Source organism: Lathamus discolor, chromosome 5 (genome assembly GCF_037157495.1).
Source record: "Lathamus discolor isolate bLatDis1 chromosome 5, bLatDis1.hap1, whole genome shotgun sequence".
Taxonomy (NCBI): Eukaryota; Metazoa; Chordata; class Aves; order Psittaciformes; family Psittacidae; genus Lathamus; species Lathamus discolor.
Genome location: NC_088888.1, coordinates 31,613,615 through 31,638,397, shown reverse-complemented (window position 1 = coordinate 31,638,397; position 24,783 = coordinate 31,613,615). Strand labels below are relative to the sequence as shown.

Here is a 24,783-nt window from a genome sequence, read left to right as displayed (position 1 = left end):
TTAAAAAAAACATTTTAGTATATTTGTTTCCAAGTATATTTTCCCTTCTTCCTATTACATTGAGTTAATTCAGAATTTGGGGTAAGGATCTACAAGCTTCTTAGTGTACTAAGTTTGCATGTAGACATCCACCTTCCATTCCCTTCCATCTCTTTCCCACAGGGTCAGCTTTTACTATAACCAGGTCACACACTCTAGAATCAAATTATATTCCCATCTTTAAGCCAGTAGGAAATAAATAGCATATTAAACTTTTTAAAATCTAAACTTTACTTCTCTTACCTCTTTGCCACTACATGCATTGTCAAAAAAAAAAAAAAAAACAGCTTCTGATACATTTTGTTAGGATAAAAGTAGAAAATGTATTAGACAATCCTTTACACAAACTGGAATACTAGTCTGTTCTTTGTCTCAGATAACCCTACTAAATTCACTTCAGTTTACCAGGACTCCAATAAAATATGTCAGAATCTTTTCTGCACACCAGGACTCATTCATATTCTGAATAAACTTCCAGCTACTGTATTAAACAACTACATCAATTCAACAATAAACAGGAAAGTTTCTATTTCACACCTTGGAAGAAAGCTTGGGGGTGGTTTTGTCAGTTTGGGTTTGTGGTTTAGGTGGGGTTTTTTTGTGTTTGGGTTTTTTTGTGTGTTTTTTTTTTTTGGGGGGGGGGGGTTGTTTTGGGGTTTGTTTGGTTTGTTGGGGTTTTTTTTCCAGTTTAAATGAACAGGATTTTTCAAGTTAGGAAACAGTTATTTCAAGACAAGTAAACCTCTCAAGCCTTGTTTTTGAAAGGTGGTTTCCATAAAGACCATTTTAGAAGGAAAAGGGAAACAAATAAAAACCTAAGTAGTCTAATTCCCACAGAAAAGTGACATGTCAATCTGCTCTACATTCCTGACTCACTTTAGCATGAGGAATAAAAAGGCAAAGAGCATGTCACATTGGACAAAGGTTTTTATTTGTTTCTACACTTCGGCTTGTTAAAAGATTGTAACTCATCAGTATAGAGCCCTCACTGTCTACGGTTTGTGAGTCTAGGATTACATCTTACGTTATTCAAGCATTTACCTTGTTGCCATCACCAATGCAAAGTGCTGCCTACTGTCCAAATAAAACTTATGTTCTGATCAGTAACAAATATACAAAGTTCTGTACATAATTAGATGATCAACCAACCTGGATTTAAGTAACACAGGGAGCATCTGCAAATAAATCTGAAGTACTTCAGAAGGCAAACACTGGCTATGGTAACTGCATGTGCGTTTATCAACTGTAGTTGGTCCAAGTTGTTGAGCATGACAAGCTAACTCAACTCCTCTCTGAAGCACAGGATTATAAACACAGTTATATAGTTTCCATTGGACCACTGCATTTCCCTTTTGAATTAAGTGGCAAATATGGCTTGCAATTTGCATGCCACGCAGTTTGTCTTCTTCAAAAAGAACGTCCTGATAAGCCTCCAGTGAATGCCATCTCAGTAACACATCTTCAGATCCAGTGCTAGGCAGAATTCCCTGAACTCTGCAAGAAGAACTAGATGCTGGACCAGGATCAGTACAGTTGCCCTGCAAGGCATCTTCCAACTGAGCAAGCTGATCACAGTCCACTGTACATATATTGCATGATGCCTGTATAATTTTGGGCGGAACTTCTGCTCCACCCAGCTGGTCCAATATGAACTTGTTTAGGATATTCAATATGTGCTGTTGAAAGTTTCTCAGTATTGGTAACTTCGAAGCATGAAGCAATGGGACAATCACCGATTTTGGATCCATACAACAACATATCCCTACATTATGTACACCTAAGAGAATCTGCACACTGGTACTGCTCAAAGAAACTTGTTGCAATAAGTGCAAACACTGATGTGCGCAAACAGCAATGCAACAGCATCTGTCAGGATACTGAATTTCACCATCAGCAGTTTCAAAGGGGGTTTTGGATGCTTGGGTTTTAAAAGTGGATACGGAGAGCCCAGAGAGATCTCTGTGGTGATGCATGAAGTGAGAGTACTCGCATCGTCTGTGCCGCTTTCTTGTACACATTGATTGATGGAGCTGCTCCGATTTTACTTTTTTGACAGTGCTGATTATTTTCATGATGCTGTTGATTAGGACTTTCAAATGCTCTGAGGCATCCCCAGTTACTCCTTCATTCTTCATACACAGCCATTCCATCTGAAGGACTGTTACTTCAAACAGCTTAAATCCCTGGTGCTGTATGAACTCGTGAACCAGATCTATAGCTTGACTAAAGTAGAACGGATTGGAGGCTGCACTTTGTAGGCAGCATATCAAAATCTGCAAGACCCCTTCTATAACCTCAGGTAGAAGCAAGGCTCTGTGATGGTATCTAGAAAATATGTAGTCATCCTGAACTGGCTGGTGTAGTGTTTTCTTGTATCCTGGAAGGAAAAGATCAGGTTGCTTTTCCAAGGAAATTCTGATTTTTAATGCTGCTTTAAGTAAGTCTGTTAAATTTCTTCGTAAGTTGTCTGGCATGGTTTCTGTATTGCTAATGTCTAAAGATATCAGATACAGCACTGTTCGAAAAAGCATCCTTTGGATCAGAGCTACAGGTTCTTCTGTCCACCCTGCAGAAACTACCTCATTTTCTATGTTACTACTTAGATTGCAAGAGTCTCCAAATCCTGATAAAAACTCAGTCAATGTGGGCACCACACTAGCCAAGAGAGCAGAACTGTGATTCAAAGCAATATCAAATTTGCACACTTTCTCTAGGAGAGACAGTAAGACATGGCATAAGTCAAAAGGAGAGTTATCTATGTTGCTCTCAGCAATTCCTGCAGCTGGCTCACTCAAAGTCTCTTGGTTTAGCTCATGTGATGGAATAATTTTGCTGGAATTTTCTAGATTAGGGGCATCAGGATGAGAATCTGGTACTGCTTCTGCAGACAGGCCACCACTTCTACCTACAAGGTAGCTGTCCCTAACTGGATGTGTTAAAAAAGGCTGCAGTAATTGGGAGCGTCTGTGTTTCCTGATTACAGTAGTCTTGTCATCAGAATTGCCTTCTGAATCTGAAGTGGACAGCTGAGATCTCCTTGCATCCCGCACAGAGTAACGATGGGTGGTTTTGCGCAGGCGCCCACTTTTCCGAGACCGAAGACTCAGTTTTACAGATGGCTGAAGAGATGAACGAGTGCTTCCATCCAAGCCTAGCTTTTCCTGAGTAGATTTCACAGAACTTGAATTGTTCTCTTTGGTCAGGCATATGTCTACTGTAAAAGGTATATTAAAGTCTGTTGAAACAGAAAGATAAGGAACATTGAAGGAACATTCAAGAATATTATGCAAATAATTTTCTTAATTTTATAGTTTAACACTCCCACCTTAAAAATATGAAACATTCATATCTTACTAGGCCATGGTTTTGTATATACCTATATCTGACATTTTCAGTATAAAAAAATGTCAGTATGGTTCTTAAACATAAATTGTTGTTGACTATTTTTAAAGCAGAGACAAATGAGTTGATTTTCTAACCAGGGTTAAAAAATCTGATAAAGGGTTTCCCAAAACTTTTTTGTAGGCACAGCTACTCTATTCTCTTCAGAAAAGATGTTATCAGGGTAAATGGATAGACAGTTGGTAAGCAAAGGGAAGAAAGCTTAAATTGAAAATCACAGAATGATTTGGACTGGAATGAAACTTAAAGATAATCCACTTCCAACCCCCATAGCATGGGCAGGAAGGACACCTTCCACTAGACCAGGCTGTTCTAAGCCCATCCAACCTGGACCAGAACATTTCAAGGATGGGGCATCCACAAATTCTTGGGGCAACCCATTCCAGTGCCTCACCATCCTCACAGTGAATAAGTTTTTCCTAATACCTAACCTAAATTTACCCTGTTTTGACCTGTTAAAATCTTTCTTGCCTGTTACACATAGGCTATAAAGGAACAATACAGCCACAGGCATCCAGCTGTATTAATTTAAAATTAGAAAAATTAGACATACTAATACAGAAGTCAAAAAAAATAAAGCCAATCAGTAGGACACAAACTGAGATCTCCTCTATTACTGTAATGGAAGCAGTTTTAGACAGTTACTCCAGTGGTATTTACTTTGTGTATACCGTTTCATACATTTTAAGTCTTGCTGTCTGCGCTGCCAAATGGCCCTACCCCCTAAGTGAAGAAAAACCACAGAGAAAAAAGAAAGAAAAGGTCTTGTTCAGCTTTATGATACATTATCACTCTTTGCAACAGAGCTGCTGCAGGAACTTGGTGCATTACCTACAGCCCTCCTAAACTGCATGAAGAAATTGTTCGTGTGCTAGTAGTAATAGAAAAGAAATTTCTCTACCTAGAAACTGTGAAGATTTTCAAATATGCAGACCTCGGTCTTTACGTCAGCATTCATTGTTCCAAACACAAACAGCAGAAGGAAGTTTATGTTTAGGGTGCTCAATATTCCCACAAAAGTCAAGCCAAAAAATTCCACTACACAGTACAAAATAGCAAATATAAAATTAAAATCTGATTCAATGGGCAAGAAGATTTTGAAGAATAAAATGCAAGTACTACCAGGTAATTTGTAGTGGCAAACTCAGATCATAAATTGTTTAAAAGTGGGCAAGCAACTCTATGCTCTTGAATGAAATCCATTGCCATTCTTTCAGCAGTGACAGGACTGCCTCTGGATGCTTTGGGAAGGGAAGCCACTCAGCACAGCACAAATGCAAGCAGCTCCCATCCACTAAGTTGAGCATTCTGAAAAAATGTGATAACTCACAATAACAGCCCCCATGCTCACAGAACCCCCAAAGCCTACACCACAGCTACAAGCAGGTGAAAGAGAAGATGCTTCCAATGTGCAAGCAAGGTGGTGCCTTGCTGTTTCATAAGGCCATAGATGTGATGTTTAAGGAAGAATCATCATCTGCTTTGGAGGCAGGATTTTAACCAGGAGCACTTAAAGAGTAATTCCCAAATGGGAAGAAGAAAGCTGCCCAAAACAGGTGGGCAAAACATCAGTCCTAGGAGAGGAAAAAATAACCAAAAAAAAGAAACCAAAACAAAAAACACCCCCAAAACCACCCAACCAAAAAAACTACACACAAGAAAATTTAAAAACCAAACCCCCACAACGCAACACATTGATACAAGAGCATTTTAAACTATTCCTGAAAAAGTCACTAAGCTCTCATATGATAACTAAAGTATTTCTTTAATTCAGTCAAGTTTATAGGAGCATCAAATAATAAACTGAGTAAGCAGAAAAGTTTGTTATATAGTAAGTGCTATGAAGCTGGTACTTAAAATACTACAAGTCTATAAAAATTAAGAAAAGCATTCAACATGCATTATTTTAAAAACATCAGCAAAACACTGGGAGAGCTTCAGGTAAGAATCCTTAGGAACTCTCAGGAAGCTTCATTTGCTTCATACTCTTTTTTTCTTTTTTTAATCCTCCAACAGGGAGAAGAATGCATCACACAAATGTAAAAGCCCAAAAGAAAAAAGCCAAGCAAACAAAAAAAAAAAAAAATCACCATTTCATGGTTCAGTTTGTGCAGTTTATTTTGTATTATCCCTGTCAGTTCTTTAATTTACTCTAACTTTTTGGCAGTTGAATCCTTGTGATTTGATTCCTCAGCCAGCACATCCGTTTCTAACACAGAGCGTCATACTTTCTAAGGAATGCAGCCTGGTTCTTGTAATGATCCAGTATTACTCTGCTTTTCAGGGCCTGCCTCCCCAGTAACATCACATTTCCTTCATACTCAGTTGTCCACTGTTTGGCTTTAAGCTTAATTCTGTACTTGCCATTTCTTCAATTTCAGAAGAAAAAGTCTGTCTTCTCATCCTGTCTCTAGTGTCAGCATGTATCTTTTTTTTTTTTTTTTTACAAAAAGAATCAGTATTCTTCTACTCACCATGAAACACGTGACATTAGCAAAAATATTGTATTCTGTTTCAAATCTTCCCCCCTGTACCACCTGAAGAAAAAAAACTCACCACCATCAAGTTCAGCTACACAGTAATATACACACTGCCTTTCACACTGACTAAGAGCATTTACTTTCTCTGTACAATTTCAATCTTCCTTGTATGCTGGCAGAACATTGGTGTTTATGATAAAGTTCTCTGCAGAATCCACACCTTAATTCTGTGTTAAGAGGATGTGTATTACAATGAACTACTACTCTCTAATCATGAATCCCAGACTCTGCAGCAATATATAAGCCACTTTTCTTAGGTACTTAATACTGTAAGGGATAAAACATACCTATTGCTTTTTCTTCTTGGACAGGGATTTTCCATACCAATGGCAGAAGTGACAGGAGGAGGGTCAGAAGTTCTTCCCGACATGTCAGCTCCTGTGTTAGGAACAAAGTAGAAACAAAAGGCTTTGTACTTTTAAAAAAGTAGATTGACCTTTATTTTACAGAGCTATTCAACATTCAGTTCCCTAACCCTTTCTGCCTTTTTTTTTTAATGCACTTTAGAAGTAACCTTACTGCAAAGAGTACTATAATTATTAACCAGATCCAATCAGAAAGCATCTAAGATATTTACTATGCCTCTGAAACTGCTTCTAAACAAAGCTCTCCTAATCCCTCTTTTGGAAGGAATTGCCCACCCAAACAAAGCCAGAAAAGTCCTAGCAAATAACTTGATTTAAACAAAGCCAACAGGAAGCCCAAGACAAGTTTGAAACAATGTAACTTAGAAAAACTTCATGGGAAACTTTGTACTTTCTCCAAAACAAAACCTTCAGCAAATAAAAAAATCCTGTATTTACCAAATGATGCTATTGACTCACAATAGAAAGGTGAGGTTTTAGGGGAAGAAAGAGGGAAGATCACTCTGAATTAAAAAACAAAAAAACCCCACCCCAAAAAACCCCACTCCAAACAAAAGCAAACTCAACAGAATAACCACTATACCCTACAAGGGTTCCAAGACTTACACACTAAGAATTTCAAAGCAGAGAGGAACAGTAGAAGGCACAGAACTCAAACACATCTGTTTTTAGGGTGCTGTGCAGCACTATCAGAATGGTTTCAAGCCCCAAGGATCAAAAGTTTTCAAACTTCATTTTGTCAGATAACATCATTCAGGGATATGCACCTGAAGCAGCATCCTTCACAAAAATTCAAGGTTGCATGAAATTCAAATGTATGGAGATATGAAACTTAAAGTCATATATATCACTTATATAGTTATATGTAGTCATAGAGCTATATAAGTAATAGTTAATATTTATAGAATCATAGAACAGTTAAGGTTGGAAAGGACCTGATGATCATCAAGTTCCAACCCCCCTACCATGGGCAGGGACACCTCACATTAAACCATCCCACCCAAGGCTCTGTCCAGCCCTGCCTTGAACACTGCCAGGGAGGGAGCATTCACAACTTCCCTGGGCAACCCATTCCAGTGCCTCACCACAAGGAGGTCACGCAGGAGAGTGTCAAACGCTTTGCGCAAGTCCAGGTAGATGTCAACTGCTTTACCCCTGTCCATCAGTTTTGTAGTTCAATCACAGAAGGCCACCAGATCAGTCAGGCAGGATTTCCCCTTAGTGGAGCCATGCTTGCTGTCACCAAGCACCTTGTTGTTTTTATGTGCCTTAGCATGCCTTCCAGGAGAACGTGCTCCAAGATTTTGCCAGGCACAGAGGTGAGACTGACTGGTCTGTAATTCCCCGGGTCTTCCATTTTCCCCTTCCTGAAAATGGGGGTTATATTTCTCTTTTTCCAGTTGTCAGGAACTTCACCTGACTGCCATGATTTTTCAGATATGATGGCCAGTGGCTTAGCAACTTCATTCGCCAGCTCCATCAGGACCCGCGGATGGATTTCATCAGGACCCATGGACTTGCACACATTCAGGCTCTTAAGAGGGTCTCAGACCAGATCCACTCCTACAGTGGGCCCAAGGTCTTCATTCACACAGTCCCTGCATATGCCTTCCAAGACTTGGGTGGTGTGGTCAGAGCATTTGCCAGTGAAAACTGAGGCAAAGAAGTCACAGAATCACAGAATCACAGAAAGGTTAGGGTTGGAAAGGACCTCAAGATCATCTAGTTCCAACCCCCCTGCCATGGGCAGGGACACCTCTCACTAAACCATCCAACACAAGGCTTCATCCAACCTGGCCTTGAACACCACCAGTGATGGAGCACCCACAACCTCCCTGGGCAACTGATTCCAGTGCCTCACCACCCTAACAGGAAAGAATTTCCTCCTTATATCCAATCTAAACTTCCCCTGTTTAAGTTTTAACCCATTACTCCTTGTCCTGTCACTACAGTCCCTGACAAAGAGTCCCTCCCCAGCATCCCTATAAGCCCCCTTCAGATACTGGAAGGCTGCTGTGAGGTCTCCACGCAGCCTTCTCTTCTCCAGGCTGAACAGCCCCAACTTCCTCAGCCTGTCTTCATACAGGGGGTGCTCCAGTCCCCTGATCATCCTCGTGGCCCTCCTCTGGACTTGTTCCAGCAGTTCCATGTCCTTTTTATGCTCACCAGAACTGCACACAATGCTCCAGGTGAGGTCTCACAAGAGCAAAGTAGAGGGGCAGGATCACCTCCTTCGGCCTGCTGCTCATGCTCCTTTTGATGCGGCCCAGGACACGGTTGGCTTTCTGGGCTGCGAGCGCACACTGAAGCCAGCTCATGTTCATTTTCTCATCGACCAGCACCCCCAAGTCCTTCTCTGCAGGGCCGCTCTGAATCTCTTCTTTGCCCAGCCTGTAGCCGTGCCTGGGATTGCTCCGACCCAGGTGTAGGACCCTGCACTTGTCGTGGTTGAACTTCATAAGGTTGGCATCAGCCCACCTTACAAGCGTGTCAAGGTCCCTCTGGATGGCATCCCTTCCCTCCAGTGTATCAACCGGACCACACAGCTTGGTGTCATCGGCAAACTTGCTGAGGGCGCACTCAATCCCACTGTCCATGTCAGTGACAAAGATGTTAAACAAGACCGGTCCCAACACCGATCCCTGAGGGACACCACTCGTTACCGGCCTCCAGCCGGACATCGAGCCATTGACCACAACTCTTTGTGTGCTGCCGTCCAGCCAGTTCTTTATCCACCAAGTGGTCCATCCATCAAATTGATGTCTCTCCAATTTAGAGAGAAGGATGTCGTGTGGAACAGTGTCAAACGCTTTGCACAAGTCCAGGTAGATGACGTCAACTGCTTTACCCTTATCCATCAATTCTGTAGCCCCATCATAGAAGGCCACCAAATTGGTCAGGCAGGATTTCCCCTTAGTGAAGCCATGCTGGCTGTCACCAAGCACCTTGTTGTTCTTCATGTGCCTTAGCATGTTATCCAGTAGCATGTGCTCCAAGATTTTGCCAGGCACAGAGGTGAGAATGACTGGTCTGTAATTCCCCAGGTCTTCCATTTTCCCCTTCTTGAAAATGGGGGTTATATTTCCCTTTTTCCAGTCGTCGGGAACTTCACCTGACTGCCATGAGTTTTCAAATACGATGGCCAGTGGCTTAGCAACTTCATTCGCCAGCTCCTTCAGGACCCGCGGATGGATTCCATCAGGTCCCACGGACTTGTGTGCGTTCAGATTTTGAAGATGGTCTCAAACCAGATCCTCTCCTACAGTGGGCCCAAGGTCTTCATTCTCACAGTCCCTGCATCTACTTTCTAAGAACTGGGTGGTGCAGTCAGAGCCTTTGCCAGTGAAGACCGAGGCGAAGAAGTCATTCAGAACCTCAGCCTTCTCCAAATCCTGCGTAGCCAGTCCTCCCGAAAGCTTCCTCAGGGGGCCTATTTTGTCCCTAGTCTGTTTTTTGTTTGCTATGTACCTGTAGAATCCCTTCCTATTATCCTTAACATCCCTGGCTATGTTTAATTCTAACTGGGCCTTAGCCTTCCTAACCTGGTCCCTAGCTTCCCGGACAACATCCCTGTATTCTTCCCAGGCCGCCTGTCCTTGCTTCCACTTTTTATAAGCCTCTTTTTTCATTTGAAGTTTCCTCAGCAGCTCCTTATCCATCCAAGGAGGTCTCCTGGCCCTCCTGCTGCACTTCCTTCTAGTTGGGATGCAGCACTCCTGAGCTTGCAGCAGGTGATCCTTGAATATCAACCAACAGTCTTGGGCCCCCCTGCCCTCCAGGGCTATATCCCACGGAACCTTACTAAGCAGGTTCCTGAAGAGGCCAAAGTCTGCTCTTTTCAAGTCCAGGGCAGTGAGCTTGCCACACACTCTTCTCACTCTCCTGGGGATCTCAAATTCGACCATCTCATGATCGCTGCATCCAAGGCTGCCCTGGAGTACCACATTCTCAACAAGCCCTTCCCTGTTGGTGAGCACAAGGTCAAGCATGGCACCTCTCCTTCTCGGCTCCTCTATTACTTGCAGAAGGAAGTTGTCTTCCACACAATCGAGGAACCTCCTGGATTGCTTGTGCTGTGCAGTGCCATCGTTCCAACAAGTCATTCAGAACCTCAGCCTTCTCCAAATCCGGGGTAGCCAGTTCTCCTAACAGCTTCTGGAGAGGGCCCATGTTGCCCCTTGGGTATCTTCTATTTGCAATGTACCTGTAGAATCCCTTCCTGTTATCTTTAACATCTGTAACCATGTTTAATTCTAACTGGGCCTTAGCTTTCCTAACCTGGTCCCTAGCTTCCCGGACAACATCCCTGTATTCTTCCCAGGCCACCTGTCCTTGCTTTCACCTTTTATAAGCCTCTTTTTTCCTTTGAGGTTTCCTCAGCAGCTCCTTACCCATACAAGGAGGTCTCCTGGCCCTCTTGCTGCACTTCCTTCTAGTTGGAATGCAGCACTCCTGAGCTTGCAGCAGGTGATCCTTGAATATCAACCAACAGTCTTGGGCCCACCCTGCCCTCTAGGGCTATATCCCATGGGACCTTACTAAGCAGGTTCCTGAAGAGGCCAAAGTCTGCTCTCTTGCAGTCCAGGGCAGTGAGCTTGCTGCACTCTCTTCTCACTGTCCTGAGGATCTCAAATGTGACCATCTCATGATTGCTGCATTCAAGTTTGCCCCGGAGTGTCACGTTTCCCACCTGCCCTTCCCTGTTGCTGAGCACGAGGTCAAGCATGACACCTCTCCCTGTTGGCTCCTCTATCACTTACAGAAGGAAGTTGTTTTCCATACAATCGAAGAACCTCCTGGATTGCTTGTGCCCAGCTGTACCATCCTTCCAACAGATACCAGGGTGGTTGAAGTCCCCTATGAAAACAAGAGCCTGCAAGCTTGAGGCTGTTCCTATCCGTCTGTAGAGTGCTTCATCCACAGATTGCTCTTGATCAGGCCGTCTGTAACAGATCCCCACAGTAATGTCTCCCACAGCTGTTTTCCCTTTAACCCTGACCCACAAACTCCCTATTGACTGCTCACCTGTCCCCAGACAGAGTTCCATACTCTCATTTGTCTGATGATACTATCATTTTAAAAAATTAAAAATATCTAAAGCTATTGATACAATACAATGAAACCTGAAAAGTAATTGTTTTTTTACTGGAGGGGAAGCACACGGAATCCCCCATTTAATTCATCCATGAAATCCAGCTGTTTTTCCAGCAGCTCTAATCCTGAAGCTGTTATTAACAGCAACTATGCAGAACTCAAGTGACACCTAAAAAACCCCATGGCTCTACAAGTGGGAAGGAGTCTTCTTAGCTATTACACATAATTGCAGTGTTGTGGATTTACTGTTCAGCCAGTACACCTACTGGAATCCAGAACCAAGCCAGCAGACCTGACTGAAGTCTTAGCATAAGTCACCTCATGAAGGGAAAACAAACCTCCAAGATGAATATGACCAGCATTAACAGCTGACTTCAGTTAAGACAAGGGCTGAATAAACCCCACCAAGGTTTGCTTGGTTCATTATTTTTAAACACTGAGATCTGCAGTTTCAAAGCACAAAAATTTAATGAACACCTCATCCTACTCCATTGCCTAGTACATATCCAAGAGTGTTGAAGAGGAAGGAGAAGAGAAAGAGAAAGGCATGGACATCAGCAGCTACAGGGATGTGTGATAGACTTTATCTAAAAAGTTTAGTATAAACTGATTACCTTTTCTAGAATGCTTTCTCTTCTAAGCTCAAATCAGAAAATATTTCCTTTCTAAAGGAAGTTACTTAAAGAGCAAAAACATTTCATGACACGTGAGTGAAATAAAAACATGTATATTTTAATTTTATTACCTTAAACCAGGAGGAGCCTCTCAAGTTAAGGACCATCAGTTTGCACTGAAGGCTCAGTAAACACTCATTCACCTGGAAATTCCAACCCCTTGCCTCTTTCCATCCAGCACTGCACTTGAGCTTCACATGCTGCTCAATTAGACAGAAGCTTAGCAACCATCAGCATCAGCCACCAAACAGGTATGATTAGCTAATTTTTTTTCTCCTCTTGCTGAAGGACAGAATGCAAGTGCAAACATATCCTCTTGAACTCCTGCTTGTCACAATTAACTGATACACTCTACCATAAAAAGGCGAGAAAACCAGCACTAAGCCAAATTCACAGTCAAAGCTCAATAAAAAAAAAAATTACAACCTGGTAAGAAAAAGTATTACCTGATCAATAGTTGAGTTCAGTGTGGTAAGCAAAATAAACCCACGGCCTTGAACCAAGTATTGTCCCAGTGCTGCCATATGAGTTTCTTCTTCTTCATCTTCCTTGGCCTCTGCCCTCTGCACCACTGCATTGCACAGCCTGTTGACATCCGTCAAGAATTCCCGTGCCAGTGAGTTACTGGCACTGCTCATGTCTGAGCTGTAAGTAGAGAAAAGTACAGAAATTAAATCTGTCAGAAAATACATTCCTTATGGAAAGAGGTGGGGGGTTGGGAAGAGAGGCTTGTTTCTCCTCTGTATCCCACCCTACCCGCCCCCCAAGGCATGGAGCGTCTGTAGAACTAAGGAATAAATATTCTAATGCAGGTGGGAGGGAACAGGAAGGATAACCTTAGATAATTTCTTTTATTTCAGTGCAACTTTAGCGAACAGCTCACAACCCCAAACACCCATTTTATACATCTATCAGGTAAAAGCCTCTGACACACAACATTCCCTCCCACTGCATAAATGAAAGCTAATGACTTCGTTTCAGCTTTTCTTTGTAACTTATATATTTGAGCTTCAACCTTTGTTTCTAAAAGGTATTTGACCTGAAGCATAAGGGGAAATCAGGCAGCTCTTACATGGCATTGTACAGAAAACATGTTCTTTAATAGTTTATTTGAATACATTCGCTTAGATCACATTACATATTAAAATAGTACACAGATTGTTCCAAGGGGGGGGATTAAGTAGTTAAGATAAATGTGGGAGTTTCATAAATACAACACTTTAGATTTACCAACTCAGTGTTTTCGCTCAAGCAAGACTGAGTGGGTGGCAGACACTGCTATAGTGTACTTAATTCAAGACATAATTCTATTGCAAATAGAATTTCCAGGAGAAAACTCCGAAAACATTGGTACTATTTCCCAAACAGAATTAGTTTACTTCAGATAATGTGCAAAGGGCCCTCAACACTTTGTCTATTCACTCTTATACAAAGGCATTTTTGGTTTTCTCTCACGCCACAGCATTCTTTGTTGGTCAGCACTAGTACATGTTGAAACATTTAAACATGAATCAAACAAAACAAGAAATGCAAGACACAGCTGTAAAAAGCTGTCAAGAGTATCACTGAGGAAGGAAAAACAAAAACAAGAATCAGTGACAGCAGCTACAGAAACCAGGACATTTAATCCACATAAACCCCACTCAACTGATGCTACAGCATATTGAACTCCTTTAATTTCTATATAAACAGCAGAAGTAAAATCTTAAAGTCAAATATTTTCTTCATATGCAAGCACAGAACATGCAACAGAGCCAAATAACTTGAAATATAACATTTAAAAATAGAAGATGGACTAATACTGCTGGACCAAGAAACATGTACATGCAATTATTAGGTGAAAAAAAAGACCTTGTATGAAAGTTCAAGTCTATCAGAATTAGTGGTACAGAAAGCTCCTCCTATGGACAAGACTGAATACTTCTAATGACATTCACTGTAGAAGTAATGGGAATATTCTTACCAGAATTACCTTGCCAGCTTAACACATTTATCTTTTATGTGGAAGAAAAAGCGAGAATGTTCTGGAAACACACCACCCTTGGGTCACCTGTTTTTAAGAAGAGAAAAATATAAAGAAATTGCATCTTAACCAGGATGTTTTTAAAACTCATTTAAGATACCTATATGAAGTTTAAGAAGAGTCCTGGAGGGTTTTTGAGTTTTAAAGGTCTAGTTTTCACTTTTAGCTTATGACTGAGCACAACCAATATCCTATGGCAGAGAAAACACCTGGCACCTGTAAGGTAAGTTAACATAATAAATTTCACTAGTTTTTAAAATGTAAGATGTGGTTGGTATGCAAGTTTAAACACTTCCCACCAGAAGCAGTATGAATTTTTAGTGACTACAACCTGCATAGATAACACTTGAAGCACCTGCAGCTCTAAGTACAAGTGATGGATAGTATAAGAAACTGAATTAGACAACCAGGTGCTGACACAAATGCATTTTAAACCTGTCCTTCTATTTAGTCTTAACACACAACCAATATATTACATTAAGAACTGGGGAAGATGCAATAAAAACATTGGGAAGGAACAATATTGTACGTGCTCTGTACAGACCACTCAAGCAATTTAAGACTTCTCTCCTACTCATTTAGCCCCATCCAATCCTAACAAAGGATCAGAACATGCAGTGCAGTCCTTCCCCTCCTCCACGGAATATTTTAAGCTATCCCTATTTTATCTGCAATTACCCACTAAGAAAAGACTATGATAACTGTAGGGAGAAGCAATCTCCCAGTTCATTCCAGAATGGCCAGAAATGACAAGACAATTACACCTAGGGCATATTCTAGCAAAGAAGTCAGAAGAAAGCAACACAAACAACAGCCCCACTTTTGTGAGTGCTGCACAAAGGGCAAAAAGATTCTATAATAACTCAAGGAAATTGACTGCTGTAGAGAGAATACATTCATGAAGCCCTAACATCCCATATTCCTTGCTCTAAGCTAAACTGTCAAAGGCTTTGTGAGTTTTTCATTTTAAAGTGAATTTTTCAGCTTTACACTTAAACTGTGATAAGCATGAACATTACAGGAAAAATGTCCTTAGGGAAGGAAGGAAATAGGTTTCCCAGGCAAGTTCCTAATATTTGCTCCCTGCTTTCAGTGCATGGGAACAACACTTTTCATCCACAGCCTCACAGAAAACTAACCTACCCATGCAGCTATCACTCACAATTCATTGCAACTGATCAATTTAAGCAGGCAGTGGTTTAGCAGTTTTACCAGGCTATTAGAAGACGTAAAAATATGCCATCCATATTTTAGTGTCCTTCCATTTGAAAATTCAGTCTCCAGGTTTCCTGCACTGCTTGCACTGCTACATGGATTTAACATATACTGCCATATTCTAGCAAAAGGGTAAATTCTCAGCAGTGTTAAGAAAAAAGATATTTTATTGATGCTAATGCAAAAAGGCATCAAGCGTGGCTTCTTAAGGCAATAATTTCATATATAATTGGTAAATAATTAAGATGCTGTCATCTATAATGCAGAAAAAATAATGTAAAGAGATACCATGCTGGATAATAAAGACCTTCTTTTAGAAGGTTTCACTCCAACAAGTGCTAGCTACTTCTCAGTTGTACCTATTTCTGTTTCTGCAATTAAGTTACAAAATGGAATGACAGCACAAATGTGTCTTTGGAAACAGATCTCATTATTTATCTCACCAAAAAAAGCTGCATATGCACAGACAACCTTCTTCCCTTTCTTGTTTCCCGACAAGTGAGTCAAGCACTTAAAGCACATCGCTTTTCAAAGAACTTGGGGAACACCTTGCCCTGCTGATGCTGTAACATAACAAACACTCTGTAGAGGTGTTTTCTAGGGGGTTGTTTGGTTTTTAATAACAATAAATCCACCTGTACTTCAAGGTTTCAGCTTGCCTGTCACACTTCTGATGCAGATTGTTATATGCTGACACTACAACCTACAGAGCACAGCATTTCATTTTACCTCAAGAAAGTATACCAGACAACTTGCTTCAGGTCAGAACTACTCTACTGTAGACTTTTCCTTTTGTTTAAAGTGACACATCTTTAACTGCCGGGTGATACCTAAGCAGATGCTACACAAAATACCTGTACTGAGGTGGAATGCCTTCACCCCTCATTAGACATCACAGATCACCTTAATTAGGGAAAAAGCCTGAAATCTAAGCCATCACACATTAAGCCATATGAGAGCAAAAAGAAATGTACCAGAATCTCAGTTCACAGCACAGTGAACAGTCCCAATGGGACACTTGGAAAACACATTGTGTCAGGGCTTCCTATAGCTTGCCCTGGAAAAAAAATAGGCACATTCTTAAATTCTACTTCACCTCTAGAAGATTATTACTACCAGATTTCATAAAAAACACCTCTACTATTAATTTCTAAAAGGAAAAAACTCACAAGCTTTAAAATAACAAATCACTTCATGAATAATGTGACATTCACAGTTAATCTGCCCTCTTCATGCCCATCTTTCTACCATCCTTGTAATTCTGCCTGCATCACATCTTCCCTCTGGCCCCTTTCTGCACCAGCTCTCAAGTGACTTATTTCTATTTGCTATTGTGGTATAAACTGATATCCTGTACTTGAAGCTGGGGTTTTTTTTTCTGAACTTATTTCCATTTTTATCAAGTTGCCATTGCCTGAGCATCTCAAAGTACAGGAATGCCTCGTACTTAGTGGACTTGAAGCCTTTGAAAGACTGAAAATCATTCTTTAAGTAACTTAAAGGACAGAACTCAAAAATAAGACCAATTTAGCACTCTTGAACACTGAATCATGGATATGCTACCTTTATATAGTGCTAATAATTAGTAACATGAGAAATACAGAAAATGCAACAAAAGCTTAAGGTCAGAGCTAGTACTCTGTATATGAGAGTGAACAGGGCCTTTTACTTGGTTATGTTTTCAGCAATTCATTGCCCAGAAAGGCCTGGAATGTCCAGTAATACAATAAGGAGTAGTAGTTATTAAATTACTATAGCAGCATTGTAATAAAATATAGTACTAAGCCAAATGAAGTCCAAATCCAGTAATACTACTTTAAATTACTTTCAGTAACTGTTGGCCAACAGCTGCAGCAAGAGCAAAGGAGAGGCAGAAAGTTTGATGGTGGTCGCCAGGTCACACAACAGCCCCACTTAATGCTCTATTAAGCCTTCCTCCCCATAGACTTTTTGTTATAAAAGTCTTCTCGAAATGTTAGTTTTATAGCACTAGCTAAAAAACCAAAACAAAACAACTTACATAATCTCTATTTGTTGTGAAGTTAATGTCAATGAATTTCTTCAAATGGCTCATTACTGAATAATTGTATCAGTCTAAAATGAACATGCCGCTGAGTGCTATTCACACAGCTTGACTGCCTGACTAAGCCAAAGTGCTAATGTACTAAGAAAGTAACGTATGGCACATCTGAATCACCTGCAAGGCTTAGTTTCCTGTAGCAAACTATGTTATCTTCAACAAAAGCAGTCTTTTTTACCTGGTTATGTGAGCATCTTCATGCACCAAAGGAATTATAGCCAATTTACAAGAAGCTATTTTACAGGTCATGAAAAGAAGAGTAGAGAAAAATATACCTAACAAGATATATTTAACATATAATTAATTTACCTCCCTAGTTTTCTGTTTCAGATGAGAGAGAAACACTAGCCACGCATGGCATGGCTGCAAGTCCCTTTGAGTACAAAGTATAATGAAGTTGCATTTATAGTAGGCTTATACTTTGCAAAACATAGTTACTGTAAGCCACTGTCAACCCAGTTATTTCTGGCCTCCAGTTCAAAGGCTTGTAGCTCTTTTACCCATTCTCTAGAATAAAGTATATGTGGTATGAGTCATCACTGACCAGTAAACACTACATTTACTTTCTACAGTATTAATTCTATTTCAAAAGTACTTGACCCAGACTCACTGCTTGTACTTCACATTGATGCTCTGGAGAACATGTGTGTGACCTCTTCAATGATTTTAACATTAGTATGATTATAGCAATTATTTTATTCAGATTTACTTGGGGGTCAAACTCTCAGTTTAAGCTCAAGCTTCTGTTAGCAGAGGACAACAGGCATAATGAAGAACACCAGCACATTATTAACACTAAGACACTCCATAATAGGCTTTTGTAATTGTAGCACCAATTGCCAGGTTTATTACAGAAACAAAGTTTATCTTGTTAGTAGCTGACACTAAATTTAAAGAAATTTGTTAACAATAAGAATAAGGGAACACTATGATTCATTTCTCTGCGCAAACTGGAGAAGAAAAAGGAATTAGAACATGAGAGCGTGCAATAGAAACATGGTTCTAGCATGGCCTGGAGCACACCCTACAGTGCAGCCTTTAAGTCTGTACTTAGTGGTGAAATGCAAGCAAAGCTTCAAACTATCATGCTGCTGAGACCAGCCCTCTTCATTTTCTTTTTGATATCATTCAAAACTTTAAGCAGGCTACAAATACGCAGCTGACACTGCCAAAATAGGTTACACAGCAGGAGCATCACACAAGCCTTTGAAGAAAACAGGAACCTGCAATTCAAGCAGAGCATCAACAGAAAACTTGAGATACTTGAGATGCTTTGATGCCTTGTTTTACAGCACAAGGCAATCAGCCAAAAGCTAGCTTGTAAAAGGCAGGGAACATTTGCTAACCATCCAACAGCTCTGATATTCAAAAACATGAGCAAACAACAGCAAAAACAAGACACTTCATGCTTGGTTCTTTTGTAAAAGAGAGACACCAGACAACACTCCAGCTCTACAAGAGTTCATACTTACTCAATTTCTAACCACCTTCTCTCTCCTTTCCTATTAACTATTTGGAGTTACAGAAGCAGACAGCTTATTAGAACATACTAAGGCAGTGTTGCTCCAGTCATTAGGTTGCACATGCAAAGCAGCCTCCTAACATACAGAATTTATCATAAGACTGCAGGTAGATGTCTATTTTCTTGGCACAGTTCTACTTCTGACAAAGTCCTTTATTTTATCAAGGCATTCAGTAGCTAGCTTTTAGTCTGTGTAATTCATTAGATGAGTATGACATCCAAATAAGTTACTCAGAGTCTCTCTCCCCAGAATAAAAGGGTGAAAAATAAAAATTGCTTAGTACTTCTGGATAAATAGCATATGCAATGTCCCTTTAGCTAACCAGGGAAGAGTGTGTCAAGTTCACAAGATGGTAAACAAGCATTATTTTAATGAACACTGAAAGACATGTTGAGATCTTCATAGCAATGGTGTTGCTGTGCATGCAGGTGTGTTTATATATAATCTTACTAATATTACTTCTATGTAAGATCAGATGCATATTTAACTTCCGCCTTACCTATGTGTGATGCTTGCCTTGCAATACCAAAGTATTTTTAGCCTCCTACAAGTATGACACAAGTGTGTCTACTTGTGTTCTGCTGCCTAGGTATTAAAACAAAAATCAATCCATGAAGCTCAATGCTTATACAATCTAAGAATTAGAGAATTTCTGTCTCTAAGTGGATGTGAAAGTATTGTACTTTCCACTGGGGGTGGGGAGGAAGAATTTTAATGAATTACATTGTATAAGCTTTCTGAAAATAAAAGTCTTTAAAGTAGTAAAAATACACATTTTCATGCTGCATATAGTCAGGAAACACTGCAACATGGATGGCTAAACTAACCATTCCTGTTATAGAATAAGAATGCTAAGGAAATACAAGCTCATATAAATACTATGCTAGATTTAAAATATTAAAGAAAGAGGCACTTTCCAAAATACCTGTCAGATATCTACAAACAAGTCAGCAAACTTGTAATTAGAAAACATACCCAAGGCTACAGGCACCTAGAGATACACAAAGTGGCATTACATGTACAAGCAGGTCAACTCAAAACAGTTTCAGAGGTGTCATTCTTCTGATCAAGGCACAGACCTGTGGTGCACCTCACTGAATATAAGTGAAGAAGAAATCCAAACTCTTCCTTAATCCCAAATCATTTGCCATGTATTTTCAGGCCTCTTGTTTTTTAACAATTGGAAATGAAGCACATGGGTAATTTCTTTGGGCGCAAAGTTTCTTCCAGACCACGCTTCCCAAACTTGGCCAGTTTATTTTTGCTAAGGTAACCTAAAATGTATTTGCTGGAGTTTAATGTGGTTCCTTGGATATATTCTGATCTGTAAGTATTTAAGTCATGCTCTCCCCAGCATGACTGTTTCTAGAATCTCACTTTTCTCTAGCGTAATTATTGGTAACAGCTCTGAATGAATGACAGAAGCTCAACTCAAAGGCATAACAGATTAACATATATGCAATATTTTTATAGATAAAACAAACCAAACCAAAACACCTCATTTACCCACAACTATGTTTTCCTGTTCAACAGTTTCCAAAGTGTGATCTTAAGACATGACTTCAATTAAATGAACTCTGATTTACATCTCCAGTGTTTCCACTGTATACCATCATTTCATTAGTCTGCTTATCTGACAAAGATGCCTGTTCCTTAAATGCAAAATGTACCAATGGCCGCGAAGTACATAAGCTTGTCCTACAACGGCACTGGAGGCTATTATCTCAAACCAGCAAGTTTCTAATTTATTAGCTGCCACTGACTGTAGAAAAACTGTAACTAGTATCAGCACACAGGTGACTGGAAACATAGTCAAGAACAGTAAGTATAATAAACTGTGCTCAAAGGTTGACCAAAGCAGGACTACCCAAACTGTAAGATAACTTGGCAAGAAAAGATCAAGTCATAAAAGGTCTGAGCACCCAAAAAGGAAGCCAGTTCACATGCAAGCTAACTGCAGACTTTTCCACATGTAAGCAATGCACCAGAGATCTAAAAATAAAGTTAGGCATACACAGTTTTGTATGATGCTTTAGAGGTCTGTAATTCCAAAGGTTAAAGCCACAATCATGATTATAATGAATATTCTACTTCTGACAACCATCACAAAGCTACAGGCAAAACTCAGGATCCTGACAACAGCCCTAGCCTACCGAGGCCTCACAATCTGGGGAGAGAATGCACAGCTGTATTTATATACATATATATATGTATAGAAGCCAGCTTGCATGTTACTCCATCCTAGCAAGCTTTAAAGATTGAGAGGGTTAACAACCCCCTTCTCATCCTAATTCCTCTTCAGTGTTAGCTGTTCTTAGTCACACCACATCAGCAATGTAATACTTTGGAACATGGACAACAGCTTTCCATGCCTTACATGAAATCCCTAGCATAATTCTGTATAGCAACTGTACTTTGTTCATTGGTCTGCTTTGTGATGACAGTCATTTTTAAGACTATCTCATTAAAGTCAATCCAATGATTTTTTGATGCAGCTTTTAGTACATCATAAGCTACTGAGACACTTACAGCAGTGAAATACAGCATTTCATCAACATTTAACTGAAACTACAAGTTCTTGTCCTACTGGATTGTGAAGTATTCACATGATTTGTTCTTCATTTAAGTCTACTTGCAAAAAACTAATTCATATTACCTGCTTACCTCATGACAGGGCTTTCACAAGTAGATCATTCTGTTGCTGTAATTTCAGGATGCTTAAAAAATGAATTTGTGAAACTTGACACATATAGCACCACCAAACCCCATTTGTGCTTAATATTTACTTCTTGGAAAGTACTATTACCTTGGGGAACTAGAATTAAGTGACATCTGACTCCTTGTACAACACTATCAAAAATTTTGACTACACATACCAACATCTAAGAAAGGAAAATGTGTTGGGAAAAAAAACCCAAAGCAAAACCAACCACATTTTAGTTTCATGTCATCCTAGATTTTCCACATAATACCTACTTGACGTATCTGAGTCTTATTTGGAAAAAGAGTTAGAATAAGATGCATAAGAGTCTTTGGTGTAGTTTCAGGATGTGTTCACTGCAATGACAACAAATGCAAGCTGTCATAATGGACCAGTGCAATGCAGTATCAACTATATGCTAAGAAAGTAGCATCAGAGATTAAGCAATCAATGACAGGAAGGCTGTTCTTGCTAAAATTCAGAAGCTTATCAGGTTCTGCTTTGAGCGATGAAGATCTGTATCCCCTTTACAAGTCAGCAGATTACCAACAATTTCCTCCTTTTGAGTCTGTATGAAATATCATTGAGACAGAGTTAATGGCAAAGAATCCCACAGGCTAGCTGCATGTTACAAAAGTGCTTGGGGACAGCTTCTCAAGTAACATGAAATTTTATTTAGTCATCAAACAATACAAAACACCTGTGAAAGCACTTGAGTCTGAAATGAAGCTAAAGATGAAGGATGATTCATCTACAAGATAAAATGTACAGCACTAATGAAAGAAGCTCTCAAACAACCACCTACACGCTCAAGTAATGTACTGAGCATGTACATACACTAATCAAGTTTAAATTTAGCTTATGATCTTATACTATCCAAAATCAGTAACTATAATACAGTTAATCACACTAAATCCACAGAATCCACAGAATCCACAGAATCCCAAGGGTTGGAAGGGACCTAAAAAGATCATCTAGTCCAACCCCCCTGCAAGAGCAGGGTAACCTACAGTACATCACACAGGAACTTGTCCAGGCGGGCCTTGAATATCTCCAGTGTAGGAGACTCCACAACCCCCAGTTCATTTAAAATTTCCATATTTCAGACCAGTGCATGCAGGCACAGAGAATAAACATAATGAATAATTCCTTAGATGAGATATGGGGAAAGCTGGGGGCCTTCAAAGATAATCATTGCAACATTAAATGTGTTAGAAATAAGTATGCTTGCGATCATGGAGACCAGCTATAACACGCTGAAGAATACCAAAGTGTTACCAACAGCACGAAAATGCTAAAGCAAGCTTTGCTAGTAGAGTTGAAGACAAGGATCTGTTCCAGATCTTATCTGGAGTTCCAAAGGACAACACCTGAAAGAAATACATAATACTAGAGAAAGGAATCAACAAATATTCCACCACAAGACAGAATCTATGCAGAAAATAAGCTGTGTGAAGGATGAAGATATGTAAAATCATTCAGCAGGGAAAAGGCTGAAACAGCATAGCTCCCAAGTGAGCCTTTTTCTGAACACTACTCACAGACTGCTAACAAGTTCTTCTCCAAACTAAAATATACAGGTAATAGTCCTAAACATTCTTTCAAGCTTTAGGTTTGATATTTATCCCACGAACAGACTACAGACCAAGCCTCAACAGCCATGCTTGCGTAGCAATGACTAATGAATAAATCTGGAGATCAATAACCTCCACAGTCTCTGCAGAGTGAAAGGAAAGCTGCAGGCTACTACGAAGGGTCAGTCAGAAGTTCAGGGCCTCTCCAGCAGCAAGCCTGCACAGACCATGCAGACTTTGTGAATGCCATCTTACATTAACCTGCAGTACAGCAGATAAAGTGGCCTCCAGTACAACTGGCAAAATCACTGTAATCGTGACCACACTACAAGCATGCATACACTGAGTCTACCTGGAGATTATTTCAAACAACAGATGTACCACTCAATGATCATACAAACCTTTTCATAAAGCATGACCATAGAAACTTTCTGCAATTTAGAAGATTAAGTCTTGATGGCACCAATACTCAGATACATGAAAGAGGCAAAATGAAGTTGAGCAGTATCTTGAAGTACTTCTGCTGAAGGGATATGAATGAGCAAAGGCTGTTACTGAAACTGGAAGTTTAGTTGTTAGAGGATTAAAACTGGAAAGTAAAATCTTAGTGTTGTGTTTAAAGTGCCCACTAAACGCAATTAAATGAGAGGAAGGCCAATGATCAGAGTTAACAAGATGACAACTAACTCTGCTGCTTGGACTTTAAAACTGGTCAGTTTTACAAGCAATCAAAAGTAATTTCTATGAGTAATCAAATGCAGACAAGATAGCAGCAGCAATGAAGATGGTATTAAAACATTTTTTTTTTTTTACCTAAATATCTGAGTTTCATAAGCAGTTATCCTTGCCAAGCTCAGTCTGACAGCTTCTTAGCTAAGTACAAAGAGCTTCAGCCACTTTAGGAAAGCAGACCCTGTGCTTCCCCCAGACTTTACAGAAAAAAAGCATTTGTTCCAGCTGTGCTGACCCCTCTTGCACTGACCTTCCCCCAGAAGACCCAGTCACCAACCAAGAAAGCTACAGGCAAAATTACTCACGTAACATCTCACTTCAGGTAGCTGTCCTTCAGTGGGAGTACAGACAAGGAACAGCTAGGATTTTTATTTTATTCTCAAAGTTTAAACAGAGTTCAAGTCAAGCAGTATAGAGAAACTATAATCAATAATTATACTTAATTTCACAGTATACCTACTACTAGAGAGAAAAATATTAAAGAAAACTTTGAACCACTGAAGAAAACCCTTAATTCATCAATTCAACGATGTGCAAGATAACCAAACTATGTTTAAAAGAGTCCCCAAACTAAATGTCTATCACACATGCACACACAAGACAGAGATAGGTGGGGAGATGGATGAAGTGTGCTAGGTGAAGGCCACTTACACATCCAAGCAGTATTTCCAGTAATCAAACATAAAACTTTTTCTGCAAGTGCCAAGGATTTAGCAGGATTCCAATAATAAAATTGACACTGTAATTGGAATAATTTAGACTTCCAAAAATGGTTATAGATTAATTAGGAGTACATTCTGAAGTTGAAAAGACCCCACACA

General features: G+C 40.0%; 1 protein-coding gene across 4 annotated transcripts in view; it reads right to left on the bottom strand.

Moving 5' to 3' along the window:
• Positions 1 to 24,783, bottom strand: part of LYST (lysosomal trafficking regulator) — an 87,141-nt gene that overhangs the window by 57,617 nt on the left and 4,741 nt on the right. For 2 of the 4 annotated variants that reach the window (XR_010613010.1, XM_065680228.1), the window contains exons 2-5: positions 14,078 to 14,164; positions 12,561 to 12,759; positions 6,269 to 6,359; positions 1,189 to 3,274 (exon numbers count right to left, since the gene is read on the bottom strand). Coding sequence is in view for 3 of the 4 variants with exons in the window: in XM_065680228.1 (XP_065536300.1) it covers positions 1,189 to 3,274; positions 6,269 to 6,359; positions 12,561 to 12,752 (2,369 nt within the window). In the remaining variant the exon portion in view is untranslated. The remainder of the gene's footprint in view (positions 1 to 1,188; positions 3,275 to 6,268; positions 6,360 to 12,560; positions 12,760 to 14,077; positions 14,165 to 24,783) is intronic. The other 2 variants (XM_065680230.1, XM_065680229.1) reach the window with 2 other exon arrangements.